The 16,542-nt window shown below is 41.9% G+C and overlaps 1 protein-coding gene across 1 annotated transcript in view; it reads right to left on the reverse strand.

Annotated features, from left to right (window-relative positions):
- Positions 1-545: 545 nt before the first annotated feature.
- Cdc7 (cell division cycle 7) overlaps positions 546-16,542 on the reverse strand; it is an 18,556-nt gene continuing 2,559 nt past the window's right edge. Inside the window, exons 3-12 of the mRNA XM_028782380.1 lie at positions 15,746-15,829; positions 15,388-15,523; positions 11,627-11,720; positions 11,400-11,542; positions 10,415-10,664; positions 9,652-9,747; positions 8,682-8,857; positions 7,780-7,862; positions 5,601-5,750; positions 546-2,005 (exon numbers count right to left, since the gene is read on the reverse strand). Coding sequence (XP_028638213.1) covers positions 1,638-2,005; positions 5,601-5,750; positions 7,780-7,862; positions 8,682-8,857; positions 9,652-9,747; positions 10,415-10,664; positions 11,400-11,542; positions 11,627-11,720; positions 15,388-15,523; positions 15,746-15,829 — 1,580 coding nt within the window. The 3' untranslated portion in view covers positions 546-1,637. The remainder of the gene's footprint in view (positions 2,006-5,600; positions 5,751-7,779; positions 7,863-8,681; positions 8,858-9,651; positions 9,748-10,414; positions 10,665-11,399; positions 11,543-11,626; positions 11,721-15,387; positions 15,524-15,745; positions 15,830-16,542) is intronic.

The raw sequence follows: 16,542 nt of genomic DNA on the forward strand, positions 1-16,542 counted from the left end.
TTGTCCCTCTGTTTTGGTAAATTCTTTTACCCTCTTACTCTCCTGATAGCTTCTCAATCAAAACTTGTAGCTGCATTAAGATTCCATTCTAATTACTAAGACAGTGCTTTACGTTTTTGAAAAATCTGTTACCTGGGCTAATAATAAGCACATTTGTACAGGTATTCTAGCTTCTCTGGCTTAGTGCAGTCAGGCCTGTACTTGAACAACTGCTATCCTCTGTAAGTGAAGGAAGGTCACTCATTAGTCTCAGAGGGAGTAAATTTTAATTTACCTATAAACAAGGTCTCACTATATAGCAGTCAATGGCCTGGAATTCATCATCCAGACCAAGCTGGCTTTGAACTCAGATCTGTCCACCTTTGCCTGCTGCGGTCTGGCGTTAAAGGTGTGCACCAGCACGTCTGGTGGGAAGACAGAAGTAAAAGCTGTTTTCCATTCTCTTCCCCGCTCTTCTCTGGCTCTCCATGGCTCAAGTAACCTGGGCAGATTATAGACACATACCACATGTGCCTGGCTTAAGTTATCATTCTTTAAATAAGTATTCTGACATAAGAATCTAAAAGTTTATTATTAAATACATATCCCAAAACATTCAAGTTTTTAAAAAATTACAGCATAAGACAAAGTGTGTACACACAAATATATATTATACAAACATGTCAAATTGATCAACAAGACACACTGATCTATCCATGTTCACAACAGTAAAGTAAACACTCTGAGAGACAGTTCCCTATAGTCTGTGACAATACAAGCAGGAAGTCCTCAGCAAGTCTATCCCCTGACCCCTGTGAAGCCTGGTATGCTACCATGGACACAGAGACGTTTAGTACATAGCGCACACATCACCATATCAAGCCCTTTGCTACTTTGTCCCCTTATATCTCTTCTCTCAATTACCTAAGACCCATTCCTCCTGACCAAGATCAACTTAGAACAGAAATGCAGAAATGTGGCTGCTCTCAGCAGAGAGAAGTAATCTCCCCAGCTCTGTGCTCACTTTTCTCTGTGGCTGTTACCTAATTAAACAAAGGTGGTGTGAGAAAATAATACTATGAGAAAAGCATTTCTGTCTTATCAACAATACACACATTATTGGGCTCCAAATATAAATACATGTAACACTTAGGCACCCAGAAACTGCAGTAAAATCCTATAATTTACAATGGCTATGTTAAGAGGTGACAAACATCTCTCCTTAACTATTTGTTCATCTGGACACCTACAGGAAAGGTCACCCTACACACTACCAACAGCCAGTTCCCCCATGCACACAGTGTAGACCACACTCTGCCTTGGAAACAGTGCTTTTCCCTCATTTTCTCCTTTGTCATATCTGTTAGTTTTATGACCTGCACCTTGAACCCATGCAACAGGCTAAGTAAGGTTGCAGGCAAAGAAAAGCAGGACACTAAGCATCTGAGTCTACCTGGTGGTCTAACTCAAAGATCTTGTTAATGACTCCCCCTGGATCTTTAAGAATTCTTAATCTGTTTGTAATCTGACATCAGAGCAAATATTATAATCTTAAAATAAGTTATTCATTCTCTCCAGGACTTGGATGCAAACAATCTGTGATTATCTATCTACCCCACCTCACAACACATAGCAGCAACAGTGAGTAGAGAGCCATATCAGGAGCACATGTCTTTAAAGAATGGATGTAATAAGGCTGTTTCTGCTGTTATCCTTGAGGCTGGGTTTAGATCCAGAAGTTTATCAAGCAGGTCATAGGCTTCATCAGGTACCGAGTCCCAGCCTTCTGAGTTGGCAGTACAGTCTTGAGGATGACTCTGACAGCCGTCACTGTCCCTTCTATACAAGGTATTCTCTGAGTGCTGTGCTTGAGAAGCCTGTACATGGGACGCTTTATGGTCAATGTTCTCTGAAGCAGCAGGATCAACAGCTGACTTGGGAGTGGCAGAGTCCAGACCCCGAAGTCTCTCACACAGTGCTCTCAAGTCTTGTGCTGGGACTTCTTTGCTACACAAAATTGATTTGCCTTAAAGAAAAAAATGTTCAATATATCAGAGGCAATTCATGAAAACCAAATAAGTCTAGTCATGTACCTTATGAATGTCCTTCTGTATCCGAGACGGGAGGCCATGGGCCACACACTTCAGGTGTATTCAGCCTCACAGCTGAAAGCCAGACTATAAAGCAGGGGAGAGGAGAGAGGAAACAGGGACTGCTGTGCTAGGCCAGGCTTTCCCTGACTGGCAGCTTCTGAACATTTACAAGCTGCAGCTCCTCCCTTCCTCCTCCTAGCCCTGCCACCTCTGGGCCCGTGTCTTTCCTAGGATGCTCCTAGCCCTGCCCCTCTGGGCCCGTGTCTTTCCTAGGATGCTCCTAGCCCTGCCCCTCTGGGCCATGTCTTTCCTAGGATGCTCCTAGCCCTGCCGCCTCTGGGCCATGTCTTTCCTAGGATGCCCCAGTGTTAGGACACTCCTGTCTAGCTCAAGAACTGTATTGAGAGGCCTGTATGCTCAAAGTCCTTGTCAAGTTTCTGTTATAATCTGAAAAACTGAATCATTACTTTTACTGTCATAACTAATGAGACATGTCTGTCTCACCTCAAAGTCTGTGAAGATTAAGATATTTTGAACTTCTCATTTCCTATACATTTCCCAGTACATACACCAGATATAGTTAATGTCTGTTGTACTAGACCTCCCAAACACCCTAGTTACTTCAATAGTCTAGATGCTGTTCTGGAACAACATATAAGAGCTAAACCCTCTTCACCTCCTTCCTTTCTTTCTCAACACTATTCATCTCTAACAGCAAATACTTTCCTTCGACTAGGACTTTAGCTCTATGACAATAAATAGTGCCTGGTCCCCACCCCAGGCATGGTCATGAATGAATCAATTAACAAAGCAGATCTCAGGTTTTTCAAAAATAAAAAGTCAGGCTGGGATAACCGGGTGGATAAAGCCCGTGCTGTGTTAAGTGTGAAGACTGGAGTTTTGGTCCCGTAGCCTACACCAATGCCTGCTGAGTGTGAAAGCACACCTCTAATTACCGTGCTCAGAAGGCAGAGACTTCAGAGGCTCTCAGAGGAAGCTGGCCTGTAAGACTAGCCGTACCAGCAAGCTATGCCTCAGTGAATAATAAGAGCAAATGAGGAAGGCTCCTGATGTCATCCTCAGGACTCCACAAGCACGCATGTACACACGGGCACACTACACACACACTTTTTTTAAAAACCAAATATTTTTAAAATAACTTAACATCAACTTACTATCAAAGTGAGCAAAATAAGGACAGAAACAGGTAATCATATGCTGTATGCTTCCCTATATACAGATAATCATATACTGTATACTTCCTTATATTACAGACATGTGACTTAAACACTGAGCTGCACACATAGATTCTTTGAAGGAATAAGCAGCTTGCCAACAAAACAATCTGGGTAATAAAAAGGCGTCTTCATATTTTCTAATTATCAAACAGGAGAAAGAGGTGGGCAGGGCCAGGGAAAGCAACAGAGATAAAGGAACACTAAGTCATGAAGGTGCGTATCCATCCAGTTTTACTTCTAGAACTATCTCTGCTTTGCTAGGAAACTCTTGCCAGAGGAGGACAGCAGTACAGTTTATCCCTTAATTTATTAGCTTGCTCTGACATCAGGAGACAAAGTTCAGCAAGTCCCAGGCCATAAATACACACACATTTTAGCACTTGACAAAGAGTACATTTGAAGTATTAAGGGAACAACCTAATGAACACATTCAGCGAGGATATGTTGTGTCAGGCATTTGTTTCAGCTCCAAGTTTTCTTTGAATTTACTCAGTACAATTCAATGAGTGTTTAAGGCCCACTGCAATGGGGCAGGCTCTGCACAACAGGCGAGTCAACACTTATGAAAGAGTGGGTCTGTGGGCACTGAGTCTTCTCCTACATGAGTTTAAGGTCATAAGATCTGACTAAAGTAACTACAGACGCTACACTAGAAAAACCACGTCTCAAAAAACCAAAAAAAAAAAAAAAAAAAGAAAAAAGAAAAACCACTAAACTAACACAATAAATAAATAAATAAATAAATAAATGCACTATAACAGCAAATTCCCAGAAGGCTTTGTATGCTATCAACAAACTTGCCCCAGAGTATTTCTCATCAGATGTTACTTCATTATAACTTTGATTATCAATGACAGAAACTCGAATTCTTTAACAAAATGTTTTGTTACTGGCTGATGCACTCCAGATCCCCAAACCTTATCTGAAATGTGTTTACTGGAGGTGGAAAGTTTTAAGTGGCTGAGAACATATGCAATACTTTTTGATGTAATACTAATTTCAAGACAACAATGTTGCATCTCCCTTGCGTGCATCATTTCAGCCTATTAACCTCAAAGGGTTCTTATACTAGGTAAGAGGCATACACTGCAGTCAGTGGTGCCGACATACTCTTGGCAAGCCTGTTTGAGACTCTCCTGAAGACCTCCATACAGTGTTCTGGCACTTCAGACCTGGGCAGCTGGTACTCCAAAGCAAAGGCCTTTCTTAGCCATTCTAAGCACAAAGAGTCCTAACAAGTATTCCCATTTTTTAAATTGTATTTTCCATAAGTGGGGAGAGGAGGGGCAGATGTATGCAGTTCTTAAAATTGGTTAGTTAATTCTGGTATGTATTCCTGCTTAAGAATTGCTGGTCCTGGGGCTGGGCACATAGCAGCTTAGTTACTTTTGAGGTAGGCCAGCTGAGAGTCTGTTCATATCATCTGCTGACCTTTGGGAAGTAGCAGCTATAATCCTACCTGGAGAATAAGCACACACATCGTGGCCATTTAAGTTTGGGCTACCAGAGCAAGGCTGAAGCGATTCTCAGGCACCCCATAGAATGTGTTATTGCAGTCTTAACCTGTGTTGCTAATATTTAGGCTCATAAGCTGAGGGTGGCATCACATATTTGTAATATAAGCAGTTCAGAGGCAAAGGCAGGAAGATCCCTGTGAGTTTCAGGAGGGCCAGAGGTACACAGTGAGACCCTGTTTCAAAAAAAAAAATTCCATGTATAAAGAAATTCCATGTATGTGTGCATATACGTGTGCACACATGACTATGCCATAAAAGAACTATTTCTTCTCTGCTACCTTAACCACACAGACACCAAGGGCTAGTAAAACACATTTCTGTTATCTTCCTTCACAGTAATCCTCATTTCAGTGCCAAATACAATGCTTAATATACAACAGATTTAAACTTACTATTAAAATGTAAAGAATAAAAGCTAATTACAGTGGAAGACATAGATTACAAAGCTGACTTCTAGTTATCTGACAAAGAAAGGAATGTAAAGTTCAGCCTTAAACACTAGTGTGGGCACACAGCACTCTGTAGTGTAAACGACTGTCCACTCTTTACACACCAGTCACTAGTGCACTGTGTGTGCTGGGCATACAACACTCTATTGTAAACAATTGTCCACTCTTAAAACAAAGTAACTGTTTTCAAGCAAGCGAATGATTTCCTAAGGGTACATGACTTATAAATACTTAGTAAGTTTACTTGTGAGGGGGATTTTGTAACATTTATTTAGCAATTTATAGGCGACAATCAAAAGCCTTGTTCTAGAATTTAAAACTTACCAAAAGCTTTAGCAGCCTGGATAGTTTCCCTGGATCCTCGAATTGTCATGATTTGAGCCAAAGCAGTTAAGTCGTCACTGGCCTTGTAAAACGGGTACCGCCCACTTAGCAAGGACAGGAATATGACACCTGCAGACCACATGTCAATCGCTGTGACAGAAAACATACTTTAAAAACTAGCCTGGGATTCTCAATGTATGATCACCTAAACCAGTAGCTGCAGAACTTTACTGAGAATTAACATCACCGTAGAAACCTTAAGTTATGACACACAGGCTCAAGTAAACAGGATTCCCTATGAAGAGTTCTGGAATAGACACTTAAGTTCTTGGGAGATTCTAAAGTTCAACCACAACTCTAACTCAACGTTCCTTCTGCAAAATGGTTTTCTCTCTTGAACACCCTGGTACATTAGAAATATTTCATCATTAGAAATTGTAAATAAATGTACATTTTATAGGATCAAAGGAAATTCAACAATAGCTATTTGGGAAGAAATCTGGATGGTTTTCAAGATGGCGACTTGATAGTCCAGGTATTTTCCTTTTAGTGAGACACAATGAACATTAACACCAGTGCAGCTACAACCCTGGGTTTAAGCCCAGCACCAGCACAGAGACAAAACCAGGCTGGCTTGACTCTTTCTCCTAACATCCCACTGCTAAGTCAGTGGGGTTCCCCCTGGCCCTCAGCACCGGTCTCTCTTAGTTTCATTAGACTCGTTGTCACTCCATCAACATCTTCTCCACCATCAGTGCTGAGGCTCCTCAGCGCCCGATCTCTTTGCTGTATACTCTCCTGAACAGTCCTCCTAGACAGGATGCTCAGCTGTTTCCACCCTGGCTCCTTCCCTGAGCTTCAGACCCACTTTTGCTCTGTAGGACATCCCGTATGGATGCGCCACAAATCTCAAACCAGCTGTGACTTAGTGTACTTCTACCTCTCTCTATAACCAGGCTCTTGTTCATTCGCTACCTAGTTTCTGGGCACATGTCCATGTCCCTCAAGCTAGTACTGCAAACATGTCGAGAGCCTTTCCTTCAGTACAGCCTGTGAGGGCTGACAAGCAGCACCTTCTAGGCATGCTCGTCATTTGCTCACCTTCATTTTCATTCTTGTTACAAATGCCCCTCAGGCACTTGTCACCCCTCAGCTGGACCCCTGCAGGACACTAGCCTGCAGAATCTATTCTCCCTGCACACATGCACTGGCCTTCTAGAACACAGCCATTCTGTCTCTTCCCTTCAATAGCATCTATGGCCCACAGTCCAAGTGGTCATTCTGGTGCACAGAGTCCATCTCCTGACTCCCACTTTGTACTAAGCAACACTACACGTTTGGTTTCCTCTGCAACTCGACTATGCTATTTCTTGAGTTTCTCAGGTCCTGCTCAATGCTAATCTCCAACTCTATAGTATTTCCTCAGAGGTGATCTTTTCTATCACATGAACTTCCTTTCATAACCCTTTGGATAATAGATGCTCATCAACACCCTAAGTGTCGTCAGCATGTTTGACAAGTCATTTTGTACTTATGAGCATGTGTGTCCTAACAAGAATCCCAACAGTCGCACTCATTTTACAGCACTAGCAGCACAGCCAGGTGCACAGTGAATCCAAGTGACCCACAGGGCCACCTGCACATTTAACACAGGGTCTCCATGTCCCACTCTACGACAGCAGGAGCCAACTGCACATTTAACTGGCTGTCTTCTAGGCTCTACAACTCTTTAGGCTCTCTAGGCTCTCTTCTCTTTTTGGATTCTAGAAACCTTTTCTATTTTTCAAAATCTGTTAACTGACTGCTATTGTATTATTTTCATGGTAGAAAAAAAAATTAATGAAAAACTTCACTTACACCAGAGAATTTCTAAAGTACTAAGTATAACAGGTGAGCACTGTGATTGTAACCCTGACAGAAAAGTGACTGAATAGTGTCCCTGACAGCTGATGGCAAGAATTCTCTGTGAAATCATCTTTCAGATAGGCTGAGCAAATACAATCCATGGGGCAGGTTGCAGGGGAGGTCATTTAAAAGAACAAAGCAGCATTAAGATCAGAAGCTCCATAAAGAAACACTCTGTTTTACAAGTGGGGCTCTGGGCAGCAGTGGTGATGACAACTATACCCAGGACAAGTGCTCTGCAGGGTGGGGACGGGGGACTTCTCACGCTCTGTACCTGTTGTCTGGTCAGGACACTTTGTCAGGACCTCTGGCGCTCTGAATCCTGGTGTGCCTGCCCGAGGGGCGACCTGCTGCCGTCTATCAGGAAGAAGTAAGACCCCTAGTTATGTTAAAGTCCAACTATTTGTAAGGCACAGTGGTGCATGCATTTGATCCCAGCACTTAGAAGACAGAAGCTAGACTAGTCTACACAGATAGTTCCAGGACAGCCAGAGCTACTTAAAGAGACCCTGTCTCAAAAAAGAAAAACAGAACTATGTAAGCTATTAATTTAGTTCACATAAAATTCTGTCTTGGTAGCAATATAAATAAAATTCTTATAAGCAATGAAAACTTAATGTGATAAACATTTATTCCCCAACCCCCACACCCTGGCCTAATCCTTATGACCTGGCCTTGTCCCAGACAGATTTTAGTTTCCAAGTATAAGAACAGATGGTAGATAATAAAAACCGTAATAGAAAATATAACTCAACAGGAATTCTATAAAAATTCTTTTGTTTGGCATCCTAAGTTATTGATACACTCATTCACGTGTAGGTCTGAGTTAGCTAGGAAAAATCTACAAAAACAAAGCCTGAAGGAAACCCTAAGGCTGCGAGAAGCAGCATCACTTGGTCCTGGTTACTGAACTTGGGCAGAGTACAGAGGACAGAAACAATGCCATCTGCAAAGGAGGGTCTCCAGGGCCCCACCCACCCAGCTTCACTGAGCAAATGTGATTTCCAGAGAAAGCGGTTTCCCCCAATGAGTGCATGTCAAGCTATCCACTCACTGCACTGCTGTGACCAGGGCCCATGCTACTCCCTCACTCACAGACCAATATCCCAGTTATTTCAACAGCTAATCTTGTCTGGCCGCATGCTGTGACTCTCCAGCACCACAGGAACATGTTACCTCGACAGGCAAACACTGCAGACTCTATCTGTCCCATAGCAGTCGCAAGTGAAGATGGCTGGGCAGGACCGGGCAGTTTCCCTCATCACACTATTCATAGCTTTTGTAGAAATGGCCGTCTTTTTTGTTGCTAGCTTTCTTGATATCACGTCCACAGTCTTTGACTGCTTGATGAGCTGCACAAAAAGTTGTAACATTTAACACGATCCTTCAAACGGGAGCGAGCATGATGACGGCAGAGCCAGAAGCAAGAACTTCATTGAAAACTGCTGATGGTACCACCGGATTGCCAAGTCTATGAAAACATTTTAAGGCCACTGGACATGGTTGTACATAATAATAACAGCACAACTAGGGAGACTGAGGCAGGAGAATTCTTAGTTTGATGACAGTCTAGGCTATGTAGTAAAACCCTGTGTCTTAAAAAAAAAAGTTTAAAGACTTTTTGGGGGTTTTCTGTCAAATAACATTAAAATTTACTAATGAGCTTGGCAAACATTTAACACTTCATTGAACATTTCCTGATACACTAGAGGAACATTATAACAGTTCTAACAGTTACTAATCACTAAGGTCTGACTCCATGTCACAACTGTAACCTGTCCTTACACTGCCTACGCCAATCTGCTGTCACAGGGTACCTAAGGCAACTTAGAACCATCCAAGCTGAAGGCACTTTACAGGAGCCTGGACACTACTGATTGTGTGTGTTGGAACTGGGAGGTCCTGGGAGATCACAGGGTGAAGTCTAGCCTTGTTCTGAATGTTCCTAGAAAGCACAGCAACAGACAAACTAAAAACTTCCACCAAAAAGACTTCAGAAAAAGATTAAAGACTGAATTTGGAGTAAATGCTTGAAGTAGCAGTGCCTTTTGCCAAAGCTAAATTACCACATGCTACTCTAGCGGCTTCCCTGAGCCCGTCAGTGTGCGGCTGACTGAGACCTGACCCATGAAGCTACATTACTTACTTTCTCTGCAGGGCTCTCATGGGAAATGGAGCTGTGTATATTGAAATTTCTTTCTCCAAAAACAGAGCGCTGGACAGAAAGGCCTACAGATCCCTCCTACAATACCAACAAAAACAAGAGAATTAAGGGTCACATCTGTAACACTTTCTGCCAGCTGTCCTCTGCCACAGTTTTGAAAGACTACGTGACAGCCAAGACATTCTCAGGCACCAAACACTGTGAACGGAGACACAGCCTAGGCAAGACTCCACCCCCACATGTCACCACAGCCCACACACACAACACTAAAAATTCTCAAGGCCACACACTCAGGTGCTTCATTTGCCTGGGCAGCCAGAATGGAAACAGACACTTCCGAATTTCCCCTATCATAATGAGAGAGAGAGAGAGAGAGAGAGAGAGAGAGAGAGAGAGAGAGAGAGAGAGAGAGAGAGAGAGAGAGAGAGAGGAGAAGGAGGAAGAGGAGGAGGAGGAGGAGGAGGAAGAGGAAGAGGAGGGAGGGAGGACAACTAATTTAAATTTTATAACATAGAATATCATATAATGTAATCTCTAACTGCAAACCATAAGCTGACAAAGTAGAAAATTTTAGTTTAGAGTGAAATTGATTCAGTAACACTCTTATTAACTAACCAACTAAAATGCATAACATAGGTTTGTAAAAAGCCTCTTAATCACAAGTGCTATCCTAGTATTAGATCTCCCTCTGTTGGTCGATGGAAACATTCTTAAATGTTCTTATTGAAAATGTAAAAGGTAGAACCTTTCCGTCTTTTCCTTGCTTAATGTGAAGTTGTGTGTTTGCGTAGGGTCTTTTGACAGAAGGTTTTGTGGCACACTGCTGCTCCCCGTGTTTAGGTGCTGGGCGACTCCGTGGGCCCTTGTGTCCAGAGACTCCGTGATACTTGTTTTGTGAACAATCTTCCTGCTGAGCTTCAGACTGGACAAACTTGAGCAGTTCTATTTTTGTGTCCCGTGTTCCTTGGGCCAAACCGAAGTCCACCAAGGCATACCTTAGAAGCAAATCACGTATTATCACCCTCCTCCAGAGAGTCAGTCTTAATAACATTGTGATGCTGTCAAATCACAGTCAGAAACTGTAATTCAGTCTAGAACAATTAAGAATGTACAATATTCCTTAAAAAAAGAGAAAAATTCCCAAGTACTTAATAGCTAAGGCTGACCTTGAACCAACCAGCCAAGCACTGTCTGTCACCTTCCTGGCCTGTACTGAGTGAAGCAGAAGAGGACACAGAAGAGGCAAAAGACAAAACCCTGGGTTGTTCAGTAGTGGGAAAGATGGCACAGCAGTAGAAATTTTCTAACTAAACAACAAGAGCTAGGGAATACTTTTAATTCCTCACCAAACTAAGTATGATATATAACATAAATGGCATTTTCAGTTTACAAGGTCTCTACCATATATAATCAACACAAATACTCATATAGCAACTTTGGTTTTCAAACAAAAAATGTATTATATGGTCCAACGTTCTCATTAAAACAAAAATAGAAAGCCCAGAAACAAGGGCTCAAAGGTCAAAACAGGACAGATTCCAAGTGCCTTCTAAGTGGGTATCTCATGACATGCACTGTGCTACTGATGTAATTTTACTTTCCTCATTCTATTTCCTCTCCCCAGTCACAATAAAACCATGAACAGAAACAATGTGAACATTTCAGTCTAAGAGACGGACGCCACAGCATGAACTCAACTGCTAACGCTTTCTGGGATTCTTTGCACTTACTTTTTAAGGCGTCTATTGTATAAAAAATTGCTGGGCTTCACATCACGGTGAACAATACCAAACCGATGAATCCGTTTCAAAGCTATGAAAAGATTAAACATATATTCCCGAACTTCTTGGAAGGAAAGAGAATTCAAAATGTCCTAAAATAAAGTTATGAATGAAGTCACAAAATTTTTTCAATTTGAACATTTAGCTGATTAAAGCTCAAAACTATTAAAACCTACCAAAAAAGACTCGTGTTCCAGATACGGCATAGCAATAACCACATGATCGTTTTTTCTGAAGCAGTACTTAACTCCCATGACATTGTCTTGCCCCCTAGTGGAAAATCCACAACGAACTTTAGAGGGAATGTAGAACACATTGTAACTTAACACCTTTAAAAAAAGAATTATTTTAGCAACGCATATATACTTACTACTAGAAAATGCAAAATCACATTCATGAATATCAGTATTTAACTGACATGTAAAAGATAAAATTTTCAAACTAAAATAGCACCAGTTACAAGGTTACTATAACAATGCAAACATGAGCTATCTGCAGATAACAAGACTTATTAGCAGATGAGATACGACTAGTATTACATTTCAACGTAAGTAACACTCACTGACCATCTCTCTGAGCAGCCGAGCTTTGCTCTAAGCATTTCATACCTAGAGATAAACTCAATCTTGCGAGATTCTAACACACTCAGTCCTAAATGGGACATCTCTAAACCTCTCTTCTCAGAGCCCAGACAGCTACACAGAAAAAACAGAAGACTTAAAAGCTAGGCGGAATGGACGACTCCAAGGAAACAGTGTCTTCCAGAACACAGCAGAACTGACACATGCATAAGCTTATGAAACAGGGGCAGAATGCACAAGTTCAAGCCAGATGGGGACCCAGCACGGTGGGGTAAGAGGGGGCTAAGACATGGGCTCCCAACTCTAACCAAGAAACTATCCTGCAACTGACACCAGCTTGTAAAGGAAAAGTTAGTTTTCTCACCAGGCATATTGACCACCCTTAAAGGTAGGCCCCATGTCCAGCAGTAGACGGGCAACACAAAACACACGCAAAAAAAGAGACTTGACAGATTTTTGTAAACATATATTGTTTTGTTTGAGATCCTTGTTTTTGGTCTGACCGTGTGTGTGTGTGTGTGTGTGTGTGTGTGTGTGTGTGTGTGTGTGTGCGTGTTTCTCTTGTGGTTTTTCATTCTTTTTTGATTTTTGAGACAGGGTCTCTCAATGTAGTCCTGGCTGTTCTGGAACTCACTCTGTAGACCAGACTAGTCTAGAACTCAGACATCTGCCTGCCTCTAACTCCCGATTCCTGAGATTAAAGGTGTGTGCTACCATTCCTGGTCTTCTGTTTTCCTGTCTGCTTTCTAAAGAGACAAAGAGTGTGGAGTGGGGTGCATGGGACAGTCCTAGAAGGGACTGGATGGAAGGGAAACCATGACCAGAATATACTCCATCCAAAAATTTCTCAATTCAAACAAACAAAACAACAAGCCCCTAGTCTCACAACCCCCTCATGGGAAAGGTCATCTCCGCTATTTTTACAAGAAAATGAGGTGAGGGACTAAGAACATCTCCAATGTCACAGAAGTCGCTAAATCACAAAAGTATGATTTGAATGCAGGGAGTTTCCTCTAGATATGTATACTACTCGATATGCAGGACCTCTGTAAAAGATGGGACTTTGGAAGGAAGGAATGTGGTTATCCATAAAGTAGGAAAACCTGGCAAGGAAGCATCTAAAACCACCACCACCTTATGCCTTTTTCTGTTCACATAATGGAAAACAAAACAAAACCCTAACAAAGCAACCTAAGGAGAAACCTTTGACTCTGGTGCCCAGTTCCTGTACTGGTTGGTTTTATGTGACAACTTGACACAAGCTGGATTTATCACAGAGAAAGGAGCCTCCCTTGAGGAAATGCCGCCATGAGATCCAGCTGTAAGGCATTTTCTCAATTAGTGATCAAGGGGGGAGGGCCCACTGTGGGTGGTGCCATCCCTGGGCTGATAGGCCTGGGTTCTATAAGAAAGCAAACTGAGCAAGCCAGAGGAAGCAAGCCAGTAAGAAACATCCCTCCATGGCCTATGCATCAGCTTCTGCTTCCTGACCTGCTTGAGTTCCAGTTCTGACTTCCTTTGGTGATGAACAGCAATGTGGAAGTGTAAACTGAATAAACCCTTTTCTCCCCAGCTTGCTTCTCTTTTTTTTTTTTTTTTGGTTTTTCAAGACAGGGTTTCTCTGTATAGCCCTGGCTGTCCTGGAACTCACTCTGTAGACCAGGCTGTCCTCGAACTCAGAAATCCGCCTGCCTCTGCCTCCCAAGTGCTGGGATTAAAGAAGTGCGCCACCACTGCCCTGCCCCAGCTTGCTTCTTAGTCATGATGTTTGTGCAGGAATAGAAACCCTGACTAAGACAGTTCCATCAAGGCTGCAGCTCTGGAGCAGCTGGTCACATCACATCCACATCAGGGAGCAGAAAACTGTCTCCTGTCTGTACAGTCCAGGATCCTTCCAGGGAATGACCCTGCCCAGTTAAAATGGGTCTCCCCACACCACATAACCTAACCAAGATAATCCCCCAAGCCTCAGAAGCTATCTTTATTCTAGAATATCAATGATCCCTCACAAGTGTGCCTAGAGCCTTGTATCTACATAATTCTAGACCCTGTCGAGCTGAAAACACATTAACTATGACGTCTTTCAAAGTGTGAAACCAACTTACAGGGGAAAAAAAGGGGAGTGTGTGTTTTGTTTTTTTGGTCCTGCTCTCACTATAGTTCAGTCCGGTCTAAAAACTCATGGCAATCCTCCTGCCTTGGCCTCCCAGGAGTTGAGATTAGAGGCATGCCATATTTTGATAAATGTTTACATACTTGATGACAAGCACAGTTCAGGAGTAAAATGAAGATGCAGAGGATGATAAACATGTGTCTGGAGGATGATATATATATGTCTGGATGATATGATATATACATGCTTGGCTTGAGCAGCTAAGGAGATAGAGATGGTGGTACCTTCTGCACACAGGCAGATGAGAACATTTACTGGAGTGGTTATTTTCTGGTCAGGGAAGGCAGATTAAAACTAAGTAGCGTATGTGCACACCCATGTTTGGGTGCACTATACAGAAAGACAAATATCACATGATCTTATTCATGTGAAGATGCCAATAAAGCTGACCTCACAGAAGTGGGAAGTAATATAGGACGACGAGAGGCAAGGTTAGTAGGCAGGGGACACAGGAGGTTGGATGACGGTTATGCACTGGTTAAGAGCGACAAGGTCTAGTGTGCTGCCACACAACAGACTGGCTAAAGTTCACAACAACTGATTTATACATTTCATCTAAAGGTTTGAAACACGCAGAAAAGATAAATCTTTACAGAGATACAATTATTAGTGACTCTGATTTGATCATTAAACATTATCTGCATGTATAAAATCATTACATCATAATCTGTAAATGGCACACTGAATAGTAACCTTTAAGAAATTCTGTCATTAAAGAGAGCAAAGGACCAATAGTGCTACTAGAAGAGCAGACACGTCAGCACAGGAGCAGGCCATCATATCCAGAGTGGACAGGAGTAACCTAGCCGAGAGAAACTCAAGGGAAACATGCCACATGACTCTGCTCTAACAAAGACACAGGAGACAAGACTGTCAGAACTGCGGAGTCAAACAGTTCTTCACACTAAGAACAAGCCCAGACCAGAAGCCAAGGCTGACTATTGACCAGGAAGGAGGGCTATAAAATACATCGAGTAAGAACAAGATGCCAGGCTGAGCCTCAAGAAAAATCCCCTCTAAAATGATGAATAGCAATTTAAGCATCACAAGGCACAGGGCAAAGCATTAGCCAAGAACAACAAATAGCTGTTATTTAGCCACATGTTCATCAGTCCTGTTAAGCTACTGTAAATACTATAAACCACACATAGCCCGTTCCATTGAAATGCCTTTAAATGCCTACCCTGCAACCGTCAGACACTGAAGCTCTGCTGCAATCCTCACAGGATGACTTGTTGGGATTAAGTGTTTCAGCGCAATTTTCTCTTCATGTCCTTCTTGCAACTGTGCTGTGGCCAAATAAACAGAGCTGAAGGTGCCTATGAAGCAATCAAGTAAACATTCTGTTAGGCTTAAAAAATGCTAACAAAGACAATTCTATTAAGAGATTACACAGTGTCTAAAAGGAATACTAAGTTATGACTATTTTATTCTAATATTTACTACTTTCGTTCTGTCTAAAGGAGAAAACCTGTTACCACAGTTACTACATCATTATGGTTTCAACAGTTTAACAACAGTAGAACATACCTTTAACTTACCTTCTCCAATTTTGTCCTTAATTTTGAACACACTGACAAGCTGTGGTACAGCTTCACAAAGCTCCTCGATATCTCTTTTAATACCTATGAAGGAAGTTAGAATCTACAGTTAGAATCAATGAGATATAGTCAGGGTTTTGTTGTTCATGTTGGTTTGGGTCAAGGTTTTTTTACGGCCCAAGCTGGCCAAGGCTTATGATTCCCCCACCTCTACCTCCCAAGTACTATTATAGGAATTTGCCACCATTACCTAGCTTATAATTTCTTAGATTAAAAAATAAAGCAATGAATATTTTAAAATAAGTAATTAACCACAAAATGATAAATGCCAAAACTCCATAGAGTTGCTAAAAAAATTGCAAGTCATAAAATTTTAACTAGCAGGAAAACTAAAAAGCCTGATATTTAAACACAGCAACTGTGTACTGTACTAGAGGTACACACTAAGTCAGTACATATCTGGCCTTTAAAATAAAAAATATGCTAAGTTTAGAGCAAAAAAAGTCTAAAGCTGGGCAAGGCGGTACCGTGATCACTAGAAGGCATAATCAGGGCACCATGCAATAATCCTGAACACAACTCCCTTCAGCAGAGACAAAATCTCACAGGCTGGGAAAGTTTTGTGCACAGAATGGTCAGTCTATCCTCAGAACGACAGTCTTCTAAGGTTCTCTAAATTGAGGGGAAAAGTCATGTCTTGTTTCCCTAAAGTTAACAGCATACTCTATCTCAGACCCCAGAAAAACCTCTAATTTTAAATAAATATAAAAGTATGCATAGCTAAAATAAGAGGAAGC

This window comes from Grammomys surdaster, unplaced genomic scaffold (assembly GCF_004785775.1).
Source record: "Grammomys surdaster isolate TR1022 unplaced genomic scaffold, NIH_TR_1.0 751, whole genome shotgun sequence".
In the NCBI taxonomy this organism is placed as follows: domain Eukaryota; kingdom Metazoa; phylum Chordata; class Mammalia; order Rodentia; family Muridae; genus Grammomys; species Grammomys surdaster.